General features: G+C 26.8%; 1 protein-coding gene across 1 annotated transcript; it reads left to right on the top strand.

Moving 5' to 3' along the window:
* Nucleotides 1–17,292: 17,292 nt before the first annotated feature.
* On the top strand, nt 17,293–23,273 carry LOC132939123 (alkylglycerol monooxygenase-like). The gene is made up of 9 exons (XM_061006147.1): nt 17,293–17,627; nt 17,837–17,964; nt 18,039–18,190; nt 18,257–18,360; nt 18,435–18,597; nt 18,681–18,832; nt 18,906–19,040; nt 19,099–19,218; nt 22,823–23,273. The coding sequence occupies exons 1-9, from the start codon at nt 17,514–17,516 to the stop codon at nt 23,066–23,068; spliced, it is 1,314 nt and encodes a 437-aa protein (XP_060862130.1). The 5' UTR covers nt 17,293–17,513; the 3' UTR covers nt 23,069–23,273.
* Nucleotides 23,274–23,378: the final 105 nt, after the last annotated feature.

Below are 23,378 nucleotides of genomic sequence, written 5' to 3'. Positions count from 1 at the left end.
CTACTTCATTGATGTATTTTGAATATTGACCTATAAATATTTTCAATTTGAATAAATTACAACAAATACGCATTCTCTACCTCTATCTTTCAAACTAAATAAATATCCGATTTTTCATCTTAGGGTCAGTTAAAAAATATACTGTGTAGTATGTACCCAGTGTATTGTTTATTCCATTATAGCACATGAAGGATACAGAGGAAAAATGGTAGGTACCTATAGTTAATAGTTACTAGTTCACAATTTTTAAAAAGATTTCAGGAGAGCAAAAACAAAGTTTATACATTTCTACCATTCTACCCATCTAATAATTAAACAAAAAAGACACTTTATGAACTATTATTTTAGTAAAATGTATTAACATTGAAAAGAAGTTGAAATAAATTAAAAATAATTGTATAATTATTACTATGAAATAAAAATATATCAAAACAATAATAAGTATGGACTTCAGTTTTTTTTTCTTTTTTTATTGAAAAACAAATAGATATTTCGGAGTTTGAATTAAACTTGTTTTCTCGACAACCACATGGACTTAAATTTTTCTCATCAGTAACATTTCCCTTCAATAATAGCGGACTGAAAGGTTTTTCACTGAAAATCGCACACAATATTTCTTCTAGTGTGCTACTAAATTAAATCATAAAATCAAAATCGATAAAAATGTACTACTACCGTTTTTCCCTGTACGCTGTATGCATGTACCTACCCTTCATATGTGATACCTAAAGATTATGACAGTTTATTTTATTTTAGATTCAGAGTGGAGCGATGAATGTACTAATTTTAAAATTATGTGTGCTTATTTTTTTTGTGTTTACATGATAAGTAATCGAAATAATTTCTTCGATTTTCAGCTTTAGTATCTTTTATACGATGGGAAAGTGAATCTTGTTGATGTATTCTGTAAGTAAAAATTACCAATAGTTTTAAAAAATGCCGGGAAAAATAAAAAATTAAGGGAAAACGCGAATTTTTACGTGAAATAGGTTTTTGATGTAGCTCTAAAAACAAATTACCGTAGGTACATGCAATTTTCACTGAATGTTATATATTAGCATTTTCTATTCACCATAAAATGTATCAATATCAATATTATGTTGAGCTATTTGTAGGCATATGACATTTTCGATTTTTACTAGTCCTTTTTAATTAATGTGGATAAAATTATTTTCGCTCAATCAAAAAACTTGGAAATGTAATACAAGGTTCTTCGTAAGTGGTTGTTAGCGGAAATTAAAAAAAAAGTTGAGCGTAAACAATAGTTTTATATGTGCATCTGAAGTTCAAATTTTGACAAAATTCTTATAAACCACGATAATTTGCAAATAATCTTGAGGAAGAAATTCACATAAAGTCCTCCTGAACCAACCTCCCCTCCCTCTCCCCGGAAATCCACGACTGACTAAGTCATACTTAAACCAAAAAGCCTAAAAAATATATATGTAACTATGTAATGAGCATCACCCACTTACCCCCTTCTTTAATATGTTATTTATACATTATGCACATGATCAGGTTGTAGTCTTGCATTAGGTATTAAAATAAAATGTTTAAAAATATAAATTCGTTTAAATCGTTCCTGTAACAGTCAGATATTACAAACAAAAACGATTTTTTTAAAAAAAATGTCTATTGACAATTCAATTATAATTATGCGAGTTAAAGAAATATATATTTTTACCTTTGACCTTACCACACAAATTGTGTTAGTTGTAATCTTTTAAAGCTTTCAAAATGTTGGGCTTCATCAATAGGATTTCTGACAAATTAAAACTATTGAATTCCCTTAGGTCATTGTTCTGTGTTTCGGTGACTCAAGTACAGTTTTGCAACTAGCCCAAACATTTTTTTTTTGGGTCTTAAGCTCCTCCATAAATTTTCTTAAAAAGTTACCCAATGAAGCTGCCCCTATTCATTGCATAATTGTATTATAAAAATAATAAATAACAAAATAATTACGCGATTTTACTTTAGTTTCACTTTTATTTTATTATTAATAACGAAAAGGTTAACTGCTTGTTTCAAGTTTTCGTTAAAACATTTAAAGTCAGATGTGTTATAATTTTATGATTTACCAAGTTTTTAAAAAAGGTTACTAGGTATATAAGGAAGTACCTACATAATATACTTTTAACTAAGACTAAATATGGACTGTAATTAAAATTATCCTCGATGGTCAAATATAAAACTTGTCAACAAAATTTAAATACACTTCTCAAAACACTTTATTAAATAGGTATATAAAAATTACAAAATGTCCACGTCTTATAGGTATCCTTAATCCATTTATACCTATTGCAAGATTATATCGTTGGCATTGATGTTGAATATGTGAGTGTCACATACAACATTAGTTTATCTTGAGGGGGTGGATCCAGGATTTAATTTTTTTTTTTTTGGTGGGGTGGGGGGTGTCACGGGGGTAAAAGCACAAAAAGTACAAAAAAAGGCTACAAAATTGGCCAAACACAGTGTAAAACATAGGGAAACTACTGAGATTGGGGGGATGCTCCTTGTGCCCCACTGGATCTGCCACTGCTGTTAGAAGTCTTGTGGGGATAAGCCACCCCAGTCAGCATTATGATTACCTGAATAAATGATTATTTACTATAATTTTTATGTACATGACTTTAATAAAATTTGTATTTTCATATTATTATATTATTATATTATATTATATTATATAATGGTACAATTATAATGTACAAATTAGTTATTATATACTTGGAGGAGCTTACCATACCAAAATAAATAATTGAATATTGTACCTATATATAGATACACCATACACCTAATAAAAACTATCCGTTGACTTTCATTATGTCTAAAGCATGATATGAGAAGGTCTTTACAGAAATAATAAAAACGACGGTGATTTGCTTGCAACAGAGTTATGAAAAGGATAAGCAATTTCTCAACAGTACCTATTGCCATTTATCTTCTTCAAAAAAACTATTAAATGATTTAAATGTAATAATATGCTTAATGCTTATCTTAAGACAATGGGTCACATACAGCTACGGACTTTTATAGTTGAGCTGTATGGTAGTGATAAAAAATTAAGCTGTATATTTATATCCCCCTCCCCCGAATACCAAATTTTGAATACAATACAACATATGTATATATATATAATATGAATATATTATGTGACATGTGTATACTGAATATATTTATAAAAAACTTTATACCCCCCCCCCTCCTGTGAAAAAATCATAGATACGCTACTGCATAATAGTATTATGATTTAAGAACATTGTGCTCGGTGAAAAATGCGGTTATTTTAAAAACGTTATCAAGTGAGTCAATATACTCATTAGAATTGTTAATATTATCGGATATTTTGTATGATTAATTCGCAGATGATTTTTACAAATTAAATATGTTTAAACAAATGCCGATTGTAAAGGTTAATTAATTTTAATTAAATGCACAATAATTATTGTATCAGAAATCAGAATCATGATATTGTGGTTTTAAAAAAGAATTTCACGAATTTTGAAAAAATCTAATAATTATTAAATGTTGTCGAATTTTGTGTTCATTTTTGTTACGTTTTCTTTCGAAAGAAAATAAATACATTTTCTTTATAAAAATAGGTGATTTTCTACCTATGATTTCGGATTGTAAAATGATTATGTACATAAAATAATATATTATCTGAATAGTTCTGAAATATCGTTTTATTGTCTAATGAATTGTATAATACTGTTAAAATAAAAATATTTCATAGGTCGTGGCGCCGTGCCTTAATAATATGACAAGAGTAATTGATTGTTATAACTTATAACTCATAATAGGGTAGGTACTTACTTTGTATTATACCATTATCCTGTAAAATGTAAATTATTATTGAGTTGTTTTAGTATGAACGACAGCTGACAGACGAGTATGATCCGATTTTACTATTTAAATTGGAAACTAAATGATTAGATTACTAATAAACAAAATAACTTAACAACGAATTCATAGTAATAATTTGTATTAGGTTGTAGGTAGGGTATAGGCCATAAGGAAACAAATAGATTATAATATCTAAGCAAAGATATATATAGTTTTGTCGTATTTAATTAAATAAAAGTTCCTATTTGAAAATTAATTTGATGTAATCACTTACCTATTAACGTTAAGTGGAAAATTATTTTATTGCACTTGAACATTATTAAATTGTATAAACCGACAAAAATAATAAAAAGAAGGACCCGCATCCTTTTATGATTTAGTTTTGATATAATATTATTCATTATATAATATAACAAAATAACTTACTGCTATTAAATTTTTTAACATGAACAATAGACATATTATTATTATTATTATTATTCATCTGCATACCATAAGTATTATTAAAATGTTCAAATAGATTTTGGATTTTTAAAACCTGTAGTATATTTATAGCAGGTTGTCTATCAATTATTAAAAACCTTGATAATTTAATTTAAATTCGACACAAAAGAATAAATTGGTAGGTATCGGCATGGTGTAATTTGAGTTTTATTAACCAAGAGGGGAGGAGTCATACATAAAACTAAGCAGAATCGATGGAATCCATTCTGAAAGTATGGTTTATACTTTATATTTGATAATTCAATAATGAAGTATCCTATAGGTAGCATTAGAGTTGATAGTTGATACGAAGTAAAATGTTTTTTTATTTTGTTCATAAAATAAAACTGTGAACTGAAATAACGCAGGTTCTTGTTACCTATAACAATCATTTTACTGTGGCAGTCAGCTATTTTACTGTGGTTTATACCTAATATTTTCTAAATCATATAAACCAAACTCTTTGACTTCCTTATATTATGACTTAAACATTCAATAAACCGAAGAATATTAACATGTCATAATATGTATTTATCTTGTACGAAATAGGTTAGGTACTAGATTTGTCACTGAAATCAAAGTCTCTATATTTGATTCACTGCCGTACAAAGCATTTTAAGTTCAAATCTTGACAAAATACGGAATAATCACGAAAATTAGCAAATTATTTTGAGTTGAGAATTCATAAAAATTTTTCTTTTTAAATCTACGATTTGAAAATGTAATACAAGATTCCTCATAAGTTTTTCTACCTTTATCAAAAAAAAAAAGGTCTACAAGCAAATCAAATTACATTTTTATGAGCGTTTAAAATTCATATTTTTGCAGTATTGGATATTCACTTTTCTCATGTAGCGGTTTTGTTATTTTATTGTTATTCAAAAAAGAATGACTGTACATACATGAACATTTTACTGAATGTTTATATTTTCATTTTCTATACACCATAAAATTTTAAAAATATTTTGACTCTTTTTGGGCTGTTTACGGACATTCTCAGTTTTCAATTTTTTAGTTTTTTTTTTCTATAAATATCAATAAAATTTTACTTGTTGGGTAAAAAAGCGTGAAAATGTAATGCAAGGCTCCTGATATATTGTTACAATAGCAGTTGAAAAATATTAAAAATACATAGGCATAATTTTTTTTTATAAGCATTTTTTTTATTTATTATTTAAAATACATCTACAATCTATACAGTTATTTGTACAATAATTAGATTTGATAAAGGAAAGAATATAAAATTAACGGCGAATAATAGGATTGGGAAGTTATCCATTGATATTATAAGCATTTAAAGTTCAAATTTTGACAACATTTAATAATTATTTTGAAGTTAAAAATGTATAAAATGTTCAACTTTTATAGCTAAGGATTCCAAGATTCCACGTAAATAGGTTATATATAAATTACTTTATTCACCTTAATAATATCATCAAATATACTTAGTAATGTCATAGGCTGACTGACCGTTTTCGCTCAGAATCGTTTTTCTTATACAATGATATTATATCATTGAAATCAAATATAACACTATCCATTACAGTGACCCATTTGTAACCTACTGTACAGCAGAGCGACATACACTTATCCACTTTTTTATTTTTTAATGTAGTTTGATCTGCATATCAATGAGAAAATATAGAGTAGCGATAAATAATTGAACGTAGATTATATAACAATCTTAATACATCTATATTTATAATATATTATACTAGCATTATATTATATTATATACAATTAAATGTAAATTGGGTTGCCTATATTTTATATTTAAAAATTAAATAAATGTACATACTATAATATAATTATGTAGTGGGGGGTCCAATGACCCTACTTCTATCACGCCGTCCAGTCCTGTATACTTGTACCCCCCCCCCCCCCCCCCCATATTACATATTGTATAAATTTATTACAGATTGTATATTATATTCTTGTTTTCTAATAAAAAAAAAAAATATATATGATATAACAATTAAAATAGTCATAGAATAAACACATTAATACATGAGTAGGTTATCGTTATAGTGACATTAAGTTTTACAATTGATTCTTAACTTAAACCAGCGTGATATTACACAATACCAATTATCAAATAGGGTGGGTAATATTATTTGACTTATTTAACCTAACCTACCAGCTACTTATGTTCGACACGTCAACGAAAGCCGAAGCAACGAGTATGACGCACAATTGCTTTCCGCGATTGATACGACTGATAATAGATGGGTGATGATTACCGTTGATTCCATTACTAAATAAACATAATATAATATTTATAATTTATATACAAAAAAATTATAGTGACTAAACTATTATTGTATTCACGGTTCAAGTATATTATACGAACTCACAATATTTTTAAAGTCAAGAGTTTTCAGTTCTTACCGCAATAACTACCTGACAAGATGTTACGAATTATCCTGATATTCGAGGACGAACTGTATCTTATGTAATTGGAATATATAATGGATATATTACAATAATATTACCATTAACATAGTTTTGAAATATTAATAATCGATAAAAAGAAAAACGAACAAGATAATAATATAGTATATGTATAAATAATATTATGAAGAAAATAAGGGTTCTACATCGGCAATCCACGTATGATTGAGTATTGAGAAAGAAGCCGATTAACAGCATAGTTCGTGGTAAATATTGCAACATAGAACAGAATAAGTGGCTTGGCGTGGCGCGTTGGCTGCTACCAGTCGCGGAATGCGACTGGGAGTAAGTAACGGCCACAGCTACTAGCTCCCGGATGGGTGACCACCCGGGTTCATAGTAGTTAAAAACCTTGCCACACATGCACGTGTTTGCTACCTACCGTAACAACCATTAAAACAACAATCGTAAAAAGAACCAACCTACCGTACCAACCTTACCCCTACCACAGTTCATAACCCCTACAACAGCTAATGGCCATAATCGCCGGGCTTAAGTTCAATAAAAAAAAAAAAAGAACAGAATAACAGATAGTTATTAGGCAAGGAAAAAGAAGGAACTTTTCAATGAATGCACCAAAGAGTATTTGGAGAGTCTATTTTGGCTGAGAATGACTTAGTAAGAAAATCTAAATCTGATTGAATTCTTTTATCAGCTATAGCGGGAAAATTGCAAAGAAATGATAACAGGATAATAATCATGTGTGTCAGGTGATCAATTTTTAACGAATACTTGGCAAAACATTTAGGCCATATGAGCTCTAAGAGGCAACTGTGATCAATAATTGTATGTGGATCCCATAGTACAGATGCATATTCCAAAACAGAGTTTACTAGCCACTAGGGCACAATATGAAGACTAATTTATACGTTAACACACAATAATTCTTAGTACCTTACAACGATACTATACCTATAAATAGAATGTTCATTTTCCATCAAGACATATATGTGCCTAAGTCGCTGGCCGTGTCTCTGCCCGTTTAAGCTTAGATTCACGACTGATATACCTAATAATCAAAGGCATTTAGACGACGAGATCTGTAGAACGACTCAACGACAGATAATACAGCTGAATTTTTTAATATTGACTAACAATCCAATGGGGTCGAAGTTCGTAGAACCGTTGCATTAAGACTTTATATGGTTCACCCTATCTCGAATGCTTTCGAGAATTCTAATTAAATTACACCTACTTGGGCATGGTCTGATAATGTGTGCATTATACATATATTTTAGTGAAAACCTTATTGCATGTCAATGTCGAACGTCGATAGGATGTTATTAACAAACCGAGGTTGAGTGAAACGCAATGTTGACTATAATATTATTATATAATTCAATATCGTTGCAATATACACTGGCTTGTTCTTTTTACCTTTTTGTTAATACACATTTACAGCACAAACAGTGACGGCTCTCCCGTCAATTTATCATATATGTAATACATATTATTGTATAATAGGTATGTATATTATTATATTATATACATCTATCACGTGTCGCTGCACGGGGTCTGTCTACCTGGTCTATTTCCAGCGAAATAAGCCAATTATCGGTACACAGAAGTCATACCTATGTACATTTTCCATTTTTGTTTTTTGTTGTAACGTTTAAGGTAATCAAATCGTTTTCGACACAGTTTTTTTTAGTAACAGTTAAAATATGACCATCAAACTATAGTATTAAAATATAGTGATCACCCCAAGCTTACAACTTTAATTTAGTGTAATATCATAATGTGTTGTTGAAGTAACACATGAACCATAGGTCGCGCACATGACTGTATAATTATTGCTATTATTATAATTGTCGAAACTATTGTTTAACGCGTACCACCTATATATGGCTATATTATGTACTAATGAACTGTTTATGTGTAGAGTGTAGGCTCCGTATACATTATTGATATATTATGTTTATACGTGTGTATATCTTAAAAGCCGGTATTCTAATTAAAATTTAAATAAAAGTACGTAAACATGAATGTAATCATGATGGAATCACATAATATACACTTATAATAATAAACAACTACTAACGAATGGTATTGTTATTGTAGTCGATTTCTACAGTGCAGTTGTATTTCACTAACGAGATATTATCTAATATTATATATTGTTATGGAAGATTATATAAATATGAACATTTTACCCGATAGCGATATTGTTTTTAAATCAGTTCATAAGTTTTTTTTAAAAGTATTTTTGTTTATATAATTTTAAGGAATATGTATTTGTATTTTACAATATAACTTTTTTGACAATATTATTGTAAATAACTTATATTCATTTTCATTTTAATAATTTAAGATTAGTTGTATCTTATGTGCCAGTATTTGTAATAAATTATTAATTACTCTTGTTTTTTAAGGTGTATAGAAAAATTAACCATCAAGTGTTCTACGGTAATTCAATTGATCTAAAATAAAAATATTTTGTTTCCTTATAATAACACAAACTATACCAATTATAGTTAATGTACTCACTATATACCCATATTTTATTATAACTTATTATTATTTATGTCTATAGCTGTATTGTTTCAATGATGTGTATAGGTAATTTACATTATAGTTTTTGATTAGATTTTTTTTCTTTAGTTTTAACTCTTGCTCAATTATTATGGTTTAAATATTTTGAATAATACATTTCTATTTCATTTCATTTAAATATAAAATAAGCACCTATTATTTTGGCTAGCTTATTAAAACCTTTATTGCATTATAAGCATTTCTGAGGGTACGCTGTAAATATATTAGTTGTCTATTAGTAGCGGGTCAAGAACAGGATAAATAAACACGAAACCTTCTAGGTGCATTTCATAGGATTTAAATAATTCTTAAGTAAGTCTAAAGCTCGTTGTAATAACAAGCCTGTTATATAGTTAATTTGTTTAAAATATTGAAATTTGTATGGCTGAAAAAATGTATTCAATTAGTTACCGCCGCTTTGTGGCCCTGTGATACTAGGTATACATAAATATTATAATATGATGAATCTAATCTATATATATATATATATATAAAATAGATTGTCCTGACTGACTGATTCATCATCGCCTAGCCGGAACCGCAGAAGCCATATTAGTTTTAAATTTGGTCAGTTGTTTCATTTTATGATGTAGGCACCCACTAAAAAAGGATTTTTCAAAATTTGTCACCTAAAGGAGTGAAAAGGAGTTTCAAAGTTTGATTTATTGATAAACGCACAACCCTAACCACTGGGTTTAAATTTAAAAAGCCAAGAAAATACCACCGAGTGCGATAAACCTGTTGGCGCAATGGAAATTCTATATGTATTTTAATCCAGAATATCTCGAGTTCGAACCATGGTTTCAGTGGCCCAATTTCTGTTTTTATTATATTATTATTTTTATTTTTACTGATTACCTACTCCTATATCCATACATACGATTGTTTGGTTTTTTTTTATTCATCAGATTTTAGTATGGTTATCGTGAATACGGTGACTTAATGACATTATTTGTTTTTGTTCGTTGATAAATAAGACGGTTAAAATTTTGGTATAAATTAAAGATTTAAATTTAAATATGACACATTACAAATACGTTTCCGTGTAGTTCTGCTAGTATAATATAAATAGTATTTAATCATTAATGTAAAAGATAAACGAAAAAGATTTTTTGTAAACTCAGTATGAATATAAACTAATTTAATTTTAGATTCTGAGTAGAACGAGGGAGGTAGGTACGAGTTACATAATACACATGTATTTTTTACTTTTCAATCATTGAATGTGCTGCAAATGTTTTGTGAAGAACTTTATATGTAACTTACCTAATTATTATTATTCGATAAGAAATTGGAAATAGTTATTTTTGTTTTTGTGCCTATACATGTTAAAATTAATAAATATTGAATGCTTAAAATTGCATATATAGTTCCAAAGTATGAATAGGGTTTAAATAAGGTTAGTTTAATATCCGTTTTAATATTAAATAATATCCAATTTTAAAGTAATTTTAGCACCCCGATGTTTATTTTTACTACTTATTACGAATTTAAAGAAAATAATAAAATATGAATTACCTAATTAATATTTATATTAGGTATAGGTACAAATTAATAAAATTTATTTATTAAGATATTAGATAAATATTCTTTTTAGCTACAGGTATTTAGAATAGAGTTGTTATACTATGCAATTTGATATAATATGATATGTATCATGTATGTATGGTGAAATAGTTCCTAAATAAATTATTTCCCCATTTATGATCGTTAAGTGGGTAAAGAATTGTAGTGAACTATTTAATTTTGTTTACAAACACATTATTTTTCAGAGTAAGAAGTAAGATTATAATATTATAAAATACGGGAATGAGCATTTTTATATTTAATAAATACTAAATAGTTTTGGGGGGCTTAGCCTCTTAACAAACATTTCAAGCCCCTCAATATGTTTACAAATTATAAATAAAAAAAAAAAACATTAAGAGTTTAATAGTCATTAGGAATAACTAAGATATGTTTTAATAAATTCAATCATAGTTTTAGTAACTTTACACCTTAAAAGTACATAAAAAAGCTTATTTTGTTTTAATCTGGAAAATGTCATTCATCACTTCATCAGTCCGTTTATTTATCGAGTTTTCAAATCATTCAAACAGTATACCATTGTTAAATAACTATTTTACAATGTTGTAAAATTATTCATTTTAAATGTACCTAATAAAATAAAAATACATTATAAATTAAATTATTAGGTCATCCACAAAATGTATTTAAAAGTTTAAAACTGTACTAATGTACTTAGGAATATTTTTAAATACAGTAGAAACACGCGCTGCTATTATTCTAGTTCAATTAGGTACCTACTACACAATTTTGGGCTATTGTATATATACTGCTTCCAACTAAACAGTAAAATATGTACTAAAATAGACAATAATATGAACAAATGTTAATAGTTAACCATACAAAATACAAATATTGTACATCATAGATAGAAATAATATTATAAGTTACCTACCTATATTAAATATACAGACAATGTTCCAACTTCCAAATATAAAATATATGGTATTAACAATTTTTAAATAATTATATAATATGACATTTATATTAAATTATTTATTTATTCACATAAGTACAACTATTATTCCACTTATACATTATAATAAAAGATGTAGTTTTGAGTTTTGTGTTTTTGATTATTATTTTGTTACACTCACCTGTACGGTTATTATACATAAGAGAAAGAAAAATTAATAACTTTATAGGATACCGGGTACCTATATTCATTTTTATTTAAAACAAATATTAGATAATAATATATACAATAGTATATATATTATATACTTCAACATCTTTAACACAAATAATAAATCGATTATAAAGCGTTGTTAACATATCATTTTATTTTAATTTTATTACTAGAATATTTTATATTTTTGTAGTTTAGATATTAATTTTGTCGAAGATTCTTCATTCTGTGAAAAGGTAATGTATTTTTTTAATACAAATCATGTCATCGTCATATTCACTTATTATTCAATTTTTATAAACATATTATGAAATATAAAAAAAAATAAATATAAATTTTAGATTCTGAGTTGAACGATGAATGTATTGATTTTACAATAATGTGTGTTTTTTAATTTTTGATTTTTTAATTTTTTTGTGTCTGTAAACGATTAGTTGTCAAAAAAATATTTCAATTTTCAACTTCAGTATCTTGTTCGATGGGAAAATGAATCTATTTGGTACTTTTGGAAGGTCAAAATTTAAAATTCCCAATAGTTTTCAAAAGCACCCGTAAAAACAATATAAAAATTGAGGAAAAACGGGAATTTTAACGCAAAATCGGTTTTTGATAAAATCGATTTTGGCTTTTGGTGTAACTCTAAAACAAATGATCGTAAATACATGAAAATTTCACTGAATATATTATATACTATATATATTAGCCTTTTCTATACATAAAACATTTTAAAAATATTTTGACTTGTTTTGAACTGTTTACAGATATACTCAGTTTCCAACTTTTTTAGGTTTTTTTTTCTATGAATGTCAATTAAAACTTTATTTGTTGGGTAAAAAAGCTTGAAATTTTAATACAAACCTCCTACTATATTGTTACAATGGCATTTGAAAAATATAAAAAATCCTTAATCACAGTTTTTTTTAAACATTTAAAGTCAAATTTTGACTAATCTTATCTCATTTAAAATTTAATAATTATTTTGTAGTTAAAAATGTATAAAATGCTCAATTTTTATAGCTAAGGATTAAAAATTTAAAACAAGATTCCACGTAAATAGGTTATATATAAATTAATTTATTCACCTTAATATCTTTAGAAATACTTAGTAATATCATAGGCTGACTAACCGTTTTCGTTCAGAATCGTTTTTCTTATACAATGATATTATATCATTGAAATCAAATTTAACACCAGCCATTACAGTGAACCACTTGTAACCTACTGTACAGCAGAGCGACATCCATTTACCCACCTTATGTTTTTATTTAATTTAACATAAGAAAATATACTAGAGTACTAAAGTACTTACTATTAAATAGTACCTATAATCTATCTATATAACATAATATGGAATACTTCCTAGTCTAATAATAATTTACATTATTTGAGTTAAAAGAAACTTCCTATTTCGGAGAATAGTACATTAATTCTCTAAACAATAGATAATATTAGCTATTTCTGTAAGTTAAAACGGGAAAAAAATGCCAGGGAGGACTAATGTCTCTATATAATTTTAAGCGTTCCATATATAATTGTATGTATAATGCCTATTGTCTATGTAATGTATAAACTATAAACAGTGATTGTGTGAGCATACTCATCCCAATTTTCACCCTGAATAGTTAAAGAATTATTTGTTAAAGGGAACGCTTTTTAATCGCCGTCAGAGTTAGTGTTTTAGGGAGACTTTTACGTCCCCACTTTAACCCTATAAAATATATTTTATAGAAATGTTATTATGTATAGTTTTAACTTTAAATTTAAAGCTTTAATATGTTTTTCACTTGGAATAACATAGAATACAACTGTTGTGGTAAAAGATGTATAAAATTAACTAGGGAAGTAGGAGTTTATTTTACTATTTACCGAATATGTCACACAACTATCTAGAAAATATAAACTTATCTCAATAACAAACTATTGATTATTAATAGTAGGAGGTAAATTTATTATTTTTTTTTTAAAATTAAAATTCAAAACAAAATTATGTACCCACCTGCAGTTCAGGCTGCTGTACATTTTAATTTTCAGCTCACTCTCACATTTGTTTGCACATTTATTTAGGCTTAGATGCATTTACAAGAGTTAGCCTAAATTATTAATTTAAGTGTATATATACAATATTATATTATAGCTTTTATATTTACATAATGACAACAAGTTTAAAAAGATTAAAAATATTTATTAATATCGTTTTTTTTTATTTTTAGTTATTATGTAATTATATTGGTACCTAAATAACTATTTCATTCATCACGAATTTAAGAATTACGTATTCATCTGCATTTGAGGTTTTCGATCCTTTTTGTTCATTTGTACAAAGGTAGATATCGGATTTTGTGTTTTCATACACAAGTAGTTTAAGCTGCCACAGTTCACAATTTAATCAGAAAGATGTTTAAAATAATGTAAAATATTAATTAATAAAGAATTCGAACAGTATGAACGTTTCGGTATAATATTATTAATATCAATATGACAACATTATGCTATTTGATTGAACCTCGTTGATTATCTCTAAAACATAATTAATTTAATAATGTACAGGTATGTTTGTTACTGAAAAAAAAAGAAAGTAAGTATAGGTACCTACTACATATATTAGGTACATGTCAACGTGGCCACAATATGTGTACATTACGGGATTTGCCTATGACACAAAATATTCAAATATCAAATGTAGTTGGTAGCGGATAGGTTAGAGACCCTAAGATGGCCAGTGGCTCTTTAATGTTGATCGGTAATTATTTACACGTCCTGTCATTGGATACAGGATCGTGGGAATTTCGATTTTGGTCTTCAGGTTACTCTGCAGTATACGTCTACAGTTACTGTACGGTATGAGATGTATTTTTAAATATCTAAGTAGGTATTGAACTATATCCAAAATACTATGCAAGTAAAATATAATTCTGTTTGGAGTTCGAGAATGCCTATAATATATTATACTATATTACTATGCGTGTTTAGTATGTATATTATTATTATTAATTCAGTCATAGCACATATTTGCAAACATTTTTTCTATACAGTTGACTAAAATGTAGTAATAGTTTACCAAAAGTTCAATCTACGCACAAATTTTGTTTTGTGATACAATTATTTCATGAAGATTTAAAAAACTGTTTATGACAAAAAATATTTGTTAAACAAAATTCATGTTGTTATACTATAACCAATATATTTTATATTTTAAATGTTTTCATAATAATAATTTAAAATCTGATTTTATATAATGATGTACCGGGTGAAGTGTGTAACATTGGATTAAATACCATCATGTTCAGTTGAGGACTTTATATTAAGTCTATGTATCATAGAGTATGAACTGTAAAAAATTGATGTAATAATATTATGATTGCCTTGGGTTGTTTACCTATAATATTTTTACAAAGTATCACGTTACGTTTATATCGGTATGTTATTTTATAAAAAAATATTAGATCAAATTCAATTAATTTATAATTTAATGCGATTGTTTGCTAATAATTTATTTATTATAGGTACATTTGGTACTGTTACAATGGGTTGATAAAATAAATGGTGAGATTAAGTAATGTCATCTCTACGAATCACGGTAAATATTCCGTCGTAAAAGAGTCCGAAGCATAAAAAGTCCGCGGTATCCTTATAGTAAAACTAGAAATTATTTATTAAAAATAAAAAGAATACAATAATTAAAAGTAATTATTACCTATAGGTCTTATTCTATCAAAAACAAATCGAATCAATTATTCATAAAAAAAAGTATATATATATATTTATATGGCTGTATTAAGTAAAACTCGGCAAACTAGCTAATTTAGATAAAAACAATAATTCAACATTGCGTGCTCTCAAAAGTCGAGCTGTGTTCAAAGTTCAAAGAAAGTAGTTTTATCACTTAAATGTTGTGACTTGTAATACATATCCGATATTGGTAGGTACCTACAAGATTAGTTGTTAATCGTCAGGTAAATCATTTGATTACAATATTTATATTAATACTAATTGGAACGTACAAGTTTTGTCCCATTGCATTACTTATTATTTTTACCTAATTATATGAATCGGAGTTTTTATGCTTTCCCGTTGACTTTTTATGCTTTTGACTTTAACTGTTAAATTTTTATGCTTTGGACTTATTTTCTAAGAAGTTTTTTACCTCGGACATTTTGGTAGTCCACCTATTTCTATAATCACGTTTTATGTTCTGTGATATACCTTTCTTAAATCTTCAATGTTGCATATAATTTAATTCCATAAGATTGACTTGTGTATATATATGATATCTATAATAGTATAATTAATTATTTTTACCTATAGGTATATGATTATTTTAATGTTAAAAATTATAATCTATAATTTACTAATTAAAAATGTTAATATTTGCCACAATACATAATATATTAAAGTTTATATTTTATTTACAGGGTGTTCAAAAAGTTTGGAAACGGCTATGAGACTAATTAGGACTGATAAACGATAATATTATGATATAATTAATGAGGTGAATACAATATATTTTACCTAATAAATGTGCAGCAGTGTTATATTTTATTGTTAAGTGTAGACATACAAATATGCAAACAGTAATTAAAACGCTTCTAAATTGTTTGAACACGCTTTGTATACAATTACATTATTTTATATTAGTATCTATAAGTACCTATTTTTTAAAAATATTTTTAACAAATAAATTATTTTTAAAACAATTCAAGTTTCTTAGTTCCGAAATTATAATTACCTACAGTTGTTGAAATTTTCGTAGTTTTTATTATTTTTTAACTGAAATTGGTCGTTTAATGTAAGAGAAATATCTTTAATTCTACTATATTTTTATTTAATATACACCTATATTGAATCTGCATTTTCAAATGGAATTTACTTAACATTTCAAAGTAATATCTTTGGTCTTCAAAATATCGACATAGACATTTTAAAATTATATAGTTCGTATAACTTGGAACTGCATAATGTAGACTTTAATGTTAAATTTATACTATTCAAATGTCCAACATCTTTCACTGTAATATACGTGGTCAGATAAAACAGTTAGGTACAATTGTAGGTAATACTTCTACATAACAGCGTGGTGCGTAGTTACAAAACTATCAACTGTTACATAACTGCGTAGTTATAAAAAGAATGTAGAAAAATGTTTAAGAAGCCATATTGGTATAAATATAAAAAAAAAACTGCCTCTAAATATTAAATTTCATTTAAGCTATGATTCTCATTATATCAGTTTCAATTTGTTCTGTAGCTCTAATAATACGGATTCCTGTCATTTATTAGACATTTCAGCGGTAAATGTTCAACGTTCATCTTTAGAAATTTGTTCACGACTGATGTCAATAGTTCCGATATTTGTCACTGCTGTTCTCTCTTCTGTTGTCAACATTTTTGTACCGAAGACCGAGTGTGATCACCAACCCTGATCATATTATTATATACCTGGTTAACAAAATATTATTGTTATTATTTATTATTATTGTTGTGTCAAAGTATATAGTATAGCAAAACGATGAATTTGGAAATCACCAATACAACAGTCTTACTATGGGACATGTTCTACTTGGGTAATCCTCATCGACATATGTACAAGGACATCAAACACTTACCACATATATACGCACAGGTAAATTGGATCTATAAGAGTCACGAAACGCAATACGATATTAGTGTTAGAAGATTAAATTGCACCCTAAATCAACTGGAAAGGCGTGGTGGTATTCGCGGTTACCAACAAAAATACATGTAAATTATGTATTCACGAATATTTTAATAATTTTTTATAGTATAAAATCATTTGATGAAAATCATCATTAATACCCATGATTTATTCAGGCTTGGCCATACTTCTTGACTTTATTGGTGTTAGAAAATGGATTGCGGCTATGGCAAAGAAAAGAAATACTTAGACTTAACGACAGCATTACCTCGATGAGTCATGCTATCTTGCAAGAGTGTGCCAAGTACGTATTAAAAACATATATAAAAGACAATATTATATTAAGTAATATTGTCTTATGTAATGGTTTTTTTATAGATTGTTTTATAGAGGATCAGAACATTGCTTGTACTTTTGGATTTATAACAATTATAAAATTTGTGAACTACCTTGGAATTCTGTAGCTTTCTGGTATTTTTCAGCAATTGCAGTTGATTTCTGTTATTATTGGATGCATAGAGCCAGTCATGGTAAACAATTTAAATTTCTATAAAAAAAAAAACATACAGTATTAATTAGTTTATGACGTGTTTTAGAAATTCATTTTTTTTGGGCTCAACATCAGGTTCACCACAGTTCTGAGGAATTTAATGTTACTGTCGGGATAAGACAATCGGTATTTCAAAGTTTAGTGGGAATCGTAAGTAAAAAATATTTAAAATAAAATACAAAATAGGTTAATTTAATATTTATACCGCGTTAAAATGTTGTTAGGTGTGCTACGCTCCTTTGGCTTTATTCGTTCCACCAGTCTTGTTGTTGGTGCATCAACAGCTGAGTCTCTTATACCAAATTTGGATCCACACCGAAACCATAACAACTATTGGACCGTTGGACTATGTCTTAAACACTCCAGCATATCACAGGGTGCATCACGGTACAGGCATAATATTTTAAGTCTAGTGAAAATGTATTTAGTTGGCCAAAATATATTATTTAAAGGTATAATATTTTTTTTAGGAAGCAATCTATACTGCTTAGATAAGAACTACGGAGGCGTTTTAATTATATGGGACAGGATATTCGGAACATTCCAAGACTTCTATCCGGACAAGCCCATCACGTATGGCTTAGTATACCAGAAAAATGCATTCAATCCCCTATCCTTGCAAGTAATTATTATCCTGTTGACAGTAGGTCTGTGTGCTCGTATTAAACATGCATTTTTTGTTGTAAACAATATAGTTTTTCTACAATTTAAATTTATATTATAAATGGAATAGTATGAAGGGTTGGAAGAATAAATTAAGATCAGTCATCAAGGGACCAAGCTGGATTCCAGGTCTGTCGTGGACAGGTCACGACGGAAGGCGCGCTAGTGTAACGAATAATCGTCTCAACTCTAGTTCTATTTTTAAACTTTGACCATCTTATTTAGGTTGCAGGGCGCAGAAAAAAATACGATGTGAAGATATCTTACGCACTAAAGTCATATTTACTAGTTCATTTCATTGCAGTCGTTAATGGCTACTTCACTTTAACAACAATTCCTCGTTCTGTAAGTGTACTGTAATAATTATTTTTAATACTTCAAATACTGTAGATATGTTTGTACAGTTGTTCTTAAAATGTTTTTATTAATAGTATTTTGTACAGATATAATTTAATAATAATTTAGGTTAAATAATAAATAACAAATTCAAATATTGATAATTCACTCAACAAACAATTTTATTACAATAATAATCATAATGCTAACCATTTAAAATAAATTTTACATCAACAACACACACAATAGTATATTATGATTGTAATATGGTTTAAGAATATCAATTATAACAACACATCACAATAACAAAATCACATAGTATATAATATTATTGAATTTATATTTTAAAACTTACAATATAATAAGTACCTACTAAATTTTATTTTATAATGACTAAATATTATACTACATATATTAATAAAAACCCACGAAGATTAAATTATTAACTAATGAAAAACAGTTAAATGTGTTCGGTTAACAATTTAACAAAAACAATATGTTATTTTAATTAGGTAACATCATTTTTTTACTTTTAAATAAAGTACATTTAAATTTCACTTTACCAGTACATTTATATTGGAAAATAAGTTGAACAGTAATTCCTATGGTTTTAGTAATTAATATTACGATGTTTAGGTAAAATCCGTATCAACCTATTCAAGTTTTTAAAAAATCATTAAATTAAAAAAGAAATATATTTATAAATAATCAGACACGTTTTTATTCTATAAAATTTCTTTGGAGTATCTATATTCTACTATGATTTTGAAACTATATTTAAGTAAAATAATATAATATTGCGTAGTGTTCAAAAAACAAACTGAACTTGCGTGTGATATAATACTATATTATTTTAAATTTCATCTGAGTGTTCTGATTAATACATTTTTTATTTCGACCAACCCAACCTAGAAGATCTCTAGCATTATTATTATAATATTTCATTTGTTTTAATATTATATTATATTATACTTAAACTCAAAAGATCTTTTCTAATGGAGTATATTCCTACAATGAAACTTCCGTATAACGAACTACCATTCAACAAAATGTTCAGTTTAATGAAATATTTTTGAGAATTAAACCAATTTAGAACAAAATGTATTCAATTCTATTTAACAAAATTCTCTATAGTACGAATTTTTTTAATGCCCTGTGAGACTTCGTATTACGGAAGTTTCACTGACTAAGGAAAATTATTTTACTAATTACAATCACGATCGTGTATCTACACGGGAAATTTGATTAAATTAAGTTTTAGTTTTGACTTTTGGTTCCATAAAAAACAATCGAGTAGAAATTACTGGAATATTTCATTTTATGGTTTATTTGATGATTGTATACATAACATAAATCATAAATTAATATCATTTTCAAAACTAATTCCTTAGAAGAATAGTAGACATATTCAACATGTTGTGAATATAACGTTTGTTAATAGAATACAACACTACAACAGTCTGCTTTATAATGTCCAAATATAAATAAAAAAAATAGGTAGGTACTCAAATACTTATATTTGAGTATTTTCTTAGTTTAAAATCTATTTAAATTCTTAACAAATCAACATGTTTCATTTTATTTGCTTGTGATTTACCTAATAGTATAATATAATACAATGGTTATTATAAAACATAAATTGTTGAAAGTTTAAACCTTTCAACAATATTTTTAAGACGAATGTATCCTAACTAATTCTAAGGAGGAATGAATTTTATTCTAGTTTTATTTATATTTTTACCGTAAGCGAAACTTATAATGTAGGCTATGTTTAATTTTTGAAGAAAAATATGGTTTTATTTCATCGAATTATTATTATCACATAACTTAAAATAACAAAAATATATGTCTCATGTAAATATTATGTAATGACATTAAACATATAATAACTTATTTTAAGAAATATGAAGGACGTAGTTGTAAATTTAGTTAGATATCATTTTTTTGAAACATTGAGCTGAAAATATAACTATATAAATATTAAACAATTAAGGTATATAATATTTCAAACAACAGGTATATCAAAGAACAATTATAACGAAAATAATAATTTTTTTATTCATAGTGTACTCCGTATGTATGTCATGAGTGTTTATACGTTTATCTTAATTAAAATTATATAATATTCAATATCCAATAAGAGAAATTTCCAATATTAAATAATGTTTTACTAACATTTTGTAACGTACTTTATATTTCTATAAGCTTGGAACCACAGGATTGGGTATGAGAAGACTAAAACTAATAACATTCGTCTGAAGTGACAACAATTCTATTGTTTAGTATTGTTGATTTGTTAATTCTGAACACAATATAATGTAAACCATTGAAACCGTTTGAGATAATTAATGGTATTATTTGTACGTGAATTTAAACTATATATTATGTAGCAGTTGTTAAATATTTTATGTTTAATTTAATTTTTCAAATATATAAAAATGTAATTATATATAAAATACCAAAAAAATTACTTAGAAAAAAAAATCGGAATTACCATCATAAAAAAATTTTATGCATTATTTTTGAATAATACAAAAACCAAAACTTGAGTCAATAATTCGGTGTCATCAGACTATTTTTGAAATATTTATTTGAATTTAAAAAAAAGTCTGTAAAAAATATAATTTAAAACATTCGGAAATTACTAAATAATAATTATAGGTCAGAAATGTCGGGAAAAATGTATAATGCTGGCATAACAATAATACATATTATATATATGTATATTAAATAACCACCATTTAGTAAGAGGTTTAAAATTTTAAAATCTTTAGTAGATACCTACCTATAAATGTTAAATAAATATAAATGTACTAATAATACCTATGTATTCGTATGAGTATATAATATATGTATAGGTGAACATGCTCTTATTATTCACATTTTAGTTCTTCAATTATTATTAGACGCAAGTATTAAAGGGGACATATCAATAAGATAATATTTTAAAAAAAATAATAATAACAGTAATTGATTAAAACGGTATAGTGCGCCACTATAGAAATGTTTTATGGTTTGTTCATCAATGTATATTATTATGAAATGTCATATTTCATTGGCAGGGCTGTGAATTTAATGCACTTAATAACATAGGTCAGTACGCATTATAATTATGCCCTAAGAATTTCTATATAATACTGCGACGGGTGGTTTCTTTCATCAAGCTGTATACAATTTCACTCGGCGTCTCAGATTTTACTTTGGAGTTTTTACTTTTACTCATTACTTTTGTACCTGCTGGGTGCTATAGATTGTGTGTTTAAATAAAATAATAAAAACAAATAACAATTAACAATTATAATGCTTGAACAGTATAGTGTGGAAAGGTAATAGGTACATAGTAGGTAGGTACCTACATAAACAAATTATGTGTTGTGAATAAAAATGTTGTAACATTTACATATTATACAATAATATTGTATTTATAGAGTGGTATAATATCTCGGACCTGATTTGTATCTAAATATCAATATGAAAAATGATTAAACACACAGCCCTGGTCATCATAGGAGTGTAAAATATAGTGTTAATGATTAATATTATATTAATATATTATGGCAATTGGCATTCGGTAAACGGATAACGATTTAACGTTTGTTAATATTTGTTCTAGGAAATTAATATTACGTGCCTGGCAATTTCTACGTTTTATGTTGTCTGGTCATTGACGAGCATAGGCTTGATGTTTGAGAAGTCCTCGTGGTCAACATGTTTTGAATGCTCAAGATGCTTAACCATGTTCGTTCATCTAATATATTTGGAACCACAACCATTTTTGAGTGCATTAACTGTCGTCGTATATCAATCGTTAATGGGCACTTCGGTGGTTGTTTGGGCCGTAGCATGTTTAATGCGTTAACTTCTCCTAAAAAAATGCATTGTACCTATGTTTGTGGCGTGTTAAAAAAAAAATCTTCATTTCTAAGTCACTGACTAGTCGCCAGTCAAAAATAATGCGCACGTCAATAGAATAATATATATAATTTGGAGAACGTTTTATTATAACTTTAGTCATCTGTTTTACGGTTTGAAATTAATAATATACTAACAAAAGGTACATTTTACTTGTAGAAAAATTATGAATTATTTGACGACGTAAGTAAAAAAAAAACCAACTTTCATAAACAATGTAGAATATGACTATATAGCATTGAATTCAACAAACGTTT

The sequence above is a fragment of the Metopolophium dirhodum genome, chromosome 2, assembly GCF_019925205.1.
Source record: "Metopolophium dirhodum isolate CAU chromosome 2, ASM1992520v1, whole genome shotgun sequence".
NCBI classification, from domain to species: Eukaryota; Metazoa; Arthropoda; class Insecta; order Hemiptera; family Aphididae; genus Metopolophium; species Metopolophium dirhodum.
Note: the sequence above shows the minus strand (reverse complement) of the source record. Positions and strands in the feature narration are given on the sequence as shown.